The sequence below is a fragment of the Cynoglossus semilaevis genome, chromosome 4 (assembly GCF_000523025.1).
Source record: "Cynoglossus semilaevis isolate Cse_v1.0 chromosome 4, Cse_v1.0, whole genome shotgun sequence".
In the NCBI taxonomy this organism is placed as follows: Eukaryota; Metazoa; Chordata; class Actinopteri; order Pleuronectiformes; family Cynoglossidae; genus Cynoglossus; species Cynoglossus semilaevis.
The window spans coordinates 10,983,035-10,987,938 of record NC_024310.1 but is presented as its reverse complement, the minus strand read 5'-3'; the positions used below and the strand labels follow the sequence as shown (position 1 = coordinate 10,987,938).

At 39.6% G+C, this 4,904-nt stretch overlaps 1 protein-coding gene across 1 annotated transcript in view; it reads left to right on the top strand.

Moving 5' to 3' along the window:
* The window catches only part of foxn1 (forkhead box N1), a 16,148-nt gene extending 11,250 nt beyond the window's left edge, over positions 1–4,898 (top strand). Inside the window, exons 9-11 of the mRNA XM_025055227.1 lie at positions 296–503; positions 1,485–1,937; positions 2,667–4,898. Coding sequence (XP_024910995.1) covers positions 296–503; positions 1,485–1,937; positions 2,667–2,977 — 972 coding nt within the window. The 3' untranslated portion in view covers positions 2,978–4,898. The remainder of the gene's footprint in view (positions 1–295; positions 504–1,484; positions 1,938–2,666) is intronic.
* Positions 4,899–4,904: the final 6 nt, after the last annotated feature.

Genomic DNA, 4,904 nt, shown 5'->3' with positions numbered 1-4,904 from the left:
CTTTAAAACTTTAAAACTTCAAAGCTTATTATTGTATTTACTGCTGCTATTTTGCCAGTAATGTTAAAAATTAGATTCCCCTACATAACATCCCAAGTGCCACCAGGGGTCCTCACTCCATAGCTTGAGAACCACTTCCCTGGTGCTTGAGGTAACTGTGAGAGTACAACTTTATTGTTTAATGTAAATCCAATTCAGTCAGAAAACATGTGACAGGAGTAGCTTTAAGACCAGCGCCCCCTGCTGTCAATTCAAAATGCTCTAATTTGCACTTTGTTTTCTTCTCTGCCTACAGACTGCTCCAGATGGTTGGAAGAACTCAGTGCGTCACAACCTCTCGCTGAACAAATGCTTCGAGAAGGTGGAGAACAAAAATGGGAACTCCTCTCGTAAGGGCTGTCTGTGGGCCCTGAACCCAGCCAAGGTGGGAAAGATGCAGGAGGAGCTGCACAAGTGGCGGCGCAAGGACCCCATCACTGTTCGCAGGAGCATGGCCAGGCCAGGTCAGGACCTTTGAAGGACTGTGTCTTACATTCAGAAGCAGGTTCTATGTGTTTAATATGAGCTGCTCTGCCCAGGGACATTTACTAATGAAGGCTGGGTGGAAGAACTGGAGGATGTCAGGTTATGTTTTCACTACTAGTGTTGTTGTTGACGACAATTTTTTAAGTAAATTGAGTAATAATAATTAGTGATTACCTTATTTTCTGGACTATAAGTCGCACGTTTTTCATCCTATGACTGGGTTTGCGACTAATACTTAGGTGCAACTTTTATATTAAAATATATAAATTCACATGTTTTTTTTACACTGACAGCCACTAGAGGGCACTATAGGCTAGTGTACCAGAATCTGCTACTTCTGTACCACTGAAAATTTAAATGGTCGTTATTCTTACACAGACTGCCACTAGAGGGCACCGGTGTGACTTATACACTGGAGCGACTTATGGTCCGAACTATATGGTAATGTGAGCAAGAGTTAACTGAGTACATATCTAATACTGATACTTTGTTCATTCCACAAACATCAAATATGATCTTCAAGGAAGGCAAAGCTAAGAAGCTAAAGGGCCACATGTGGGCCAGGAGCCACAGGTTGGGGGCTCCTGATAATAATTTTTGTGTAGATTCTCATTCACTCGTGTCAAAGTTCATCTAATGTTGCTCCTTCTTTACTGCTCAATGCTAAAACTGACCAATTTATTTTCGTCTGGATGAAGTCAGCAAACGAAATTGTGAGGTCAAAGATCATGGCAATAGTTTGAATTTTTGAACATTAAAAAATTGTTTGATATTTTTTGGGTGTTGACCAAATCCCGTTACAGGTGCAAACAAACATATCAATAATGAACAAAAAGTTAAAATTAAGTAAATGCTTAACAAAAAATATTTGAGATTAAAAAAATATATATATATTAAAAATATTCAAAGGTAAAACAATGTCTTTAGTGTGAGCTGACTCAAATGTTTTTTTCATACAGAGGACCTTGATCATCTTGTGGGACCCAGACACGACAAGGTCAGGTCTTTGCCTCCGTACACCAACCCATCCCTCGTCTCCAGAATGACCCTGTGTCACAGCACCACGCCCTCACCCTGCGGCCCAGCCCTGCTCCGACCACATCAACAGCCCATTCCGTGTTCAGGTTATCTGCAGCTGCTGCCTCAGCCGCCCTGCCACATCCCCCCTGCCACGGCCCACCCTAACGCCACATTTGCGCTGCGCCCCCCCTGTGGGCTGCCACCCACAGCTGGTGTACCGTCAACTGCTGGACATCTCAACTCACCCACAGCTGGGAAGATGCCCCCAGGTTATGATTCTGTTCTGCAGACGGAGTGCGGCATCAGAAACATGCAGGACCTGCTGCTGGAGGGGGACGTGACATATGACCTGGATGGATTTACCCCTAGTCTGACTGACCTGCAGCTGCAAGGTATGACAGCGGTGAAGAAAAGTGAACGGTCAGATGATTGGTTTCCCTTTTTTGTGTTGATATTGTTGTGGAGTTTAAGGATAAGTGAGTCCTGCCTTGGAACAGGCCTTTTAAAATTACAAGTTATGAATATGTGCTAAAGATTCCAGCTTTTGCTTTTAACATAATTATTCAAGTTGCAGTGATAATAGGAGGCAGAGACAGGAAGGAAAGAAACAAAGATACATATGAAATACATTTTTTTGCATTAATCAGTGAATTAACTAGAAGGAATTGTGCTCTAGAGATATTGATGTGAACAGTGGAATTCTCCATTTGCATTATTCAAACAATCCAATACAATATCTCAGCGGCTAACCCTCATTACCCTGTGGCAATCCCAGTTTGTAATCATGTAGTCTTTTAATAAAACCCTCAGTTATTCTGACAAAAATGTCCACTTACAATGGTTTGATGTCACTAGATCTATCTAAAAAAAAGAAAGAAAAAAGAAAAAAGGTTTTTTTTTATAAATTGAAACTCTTTTGGTACTCTGCCCTCAAAATACATATATATAAATGATTTATATATGTATAAAAATCAAACTGTGCACAGGGGAAGCTACGGTATATCTCATAGTTTAAAAATCAAAACAAACAAATAATAGCAGTGTGTTATTCCAACCACATTTTTCCTCATATCAAATTATCATATTTGTCCACTTCATTTTAATCCCGCCTCTGTTCCCAGGTAACATATGGGAGGAGATGAGGGAGGACGTCCTGGTGTCTGATCCACAAGTTTCCACTACAACCCTGTGCGGCTCCTCCGTCCTGCCGGACCCCCGCTCCCATAACAGCAGCAACCTGGTGGTGCGTCAGACGTCAGAAGAAACCACCGTGAGTGCATGTAAAACAGAGAAAGAGGACGAGGACGCCGTCTGTGGACAAAATTTAGCAGAGGACGGCTGTGTGAATGGACTGCATCCGGTGGCCTACTCAGGGGTGGAGAACATAGCTGGTTATCTGACCTCTTGCACCACTTTTATCTCTTTAATGTAAAACCCACGAACGTGACGTAGCAGCAGGTGAATGCAGTATGAATACAAGCGTATTGTGTCAAAGTATTAGTGTGGTGGCTTATTTAACCACAGGCAGCCTACGCTGCTCTCATCATCTAAATAACATTATTAACAATTTACACCTCCACTACAGCGGTTTAACAACGTACCCAGTGGCCAATTCATTAAGGCTGGTATTTCATTGCGTTACATTCACAGATGTTTGCAATAACAAGCAGCTGTGCTTAAGAATTTTGACCTTTTTCTCTTTTACACGTTGTGATTTTTATTTATTTTAAGTTCCTTTTAGCTGTAACGTTCTCCATTTTTTTAAGGTTGTCAATACAATGTCGGCATTATACACATGTATGTATGCAATCCCTTTCCCAATGATTTAAAATATATGATTGTTGACCATAGATTTCCACGATTTTGTGTTGTTCATGTTTTTATTTTGGCAAACATAAACCCAGAGAACAAACCGAGAACTGTTCCATGTGTTGTTTTACCTTCATCTTGTAACGTGAGATGAGATATAATACTCATTTGTGAAGTGATGTCACTGCTGTGTCGGCGTCATTGGTGGCATCAGTGCAGTAAGAGCATTCTTCCAGGAAATGGCAGCAGAGACAGCTTAAGCCTTGACGTTTTTGAAGCGAAAGAAATAAAAGAAAAAGGCAGGAAAATTACGAACGCATTGTTCGAGTTTACAGATTTAGTTGTGTATTTTGTTAAATATGAAACATAATATCGTGGATGGCAATCGATATCGTCACAAAGACTTCTTTTTTCTCTTTATTGTTGTTTGTTTTGTTCTTTCTATTTCTTTCTTTCTTTCTTGTTTAAAATGTTCAAAAAGGAGTGCAAATTATGATGCTATAAATGTCTTAAAATGTTTAAATTGTTTCATGGCTTACTAGTTGTTGCAGAATCTTTGCAGTTTCCTGTAGCTCTCTCTCTCTCTCAGCAAGCAAAGAAAAACATTCAGCAGATCTACTCAGCTAATCTAAGGTTAATTTATCTACTTACATGGCAGCACAAAGACAAACCACTTTGTGGTCTGTGATAGTATAAAGTACTCAGGTTTCTAATGAGATATTAAATAAGAACTCTGCCAATATCTTCACAATATTCAATGGTTTGTTAGTATCTTTTGCTGTCCTGCACTTGGAAACATTGTTGTTTTTTTTAAGTGACACGTGATTGGTGCAGGACCCTTATCCAGGAATCGTCTCATTTTCAGTGTAGCGCTAACAGTCCTGTTCTACAGCAGTACTCCATGTCAGGTATTTCATCTGTCTCTGTCTCTTTAGGACTACCTTCCCATCCCTGATGTGTCCACTCAGTATATAACTGTGTCTGTCTTTGTCTAGTTCAGTCTGTGTGTTGCTCCCTGTCTGTCTGCTCCATGACTAAAACAAGACAACAATTTTGAAAAAAATCCCACATTTATTGCAGTGATGATATTCCAGCTTTTTAAATCTTTACATCCTTTTTTTTCTTCTTTTTTTAGAATTTCACACCATAATAAATTATACATAGTGCTCAGTACTACAGAGAACATACTGAATATCAAAGTTGGTGTCTGATATTTTGGTTAAATAGATCATTTTTTCTGACATTTCAAAATGGCTATTAATTTTCAAAAATACTCCCGATGTAGTAGTACTATGCACATGAAAACAAACAAATGACATATCCACGTGGACGGAGCGTAACATTCTGATGTGCGCCACTACAAAAATCCGAGGATCCTAAAAAGGTAGTAATGCAATGACATTTTTGAAACAAACTATATATAAATACACATCCAAATGGATTAGTTCATAAACTACTTTGGTAGCCTAAAAATTCTGTTTTATTTTCTGATGATCTGAGCCTTGAAGTCCACAGTATGTACAGACACTACATGTGTTTACTGCCCACAC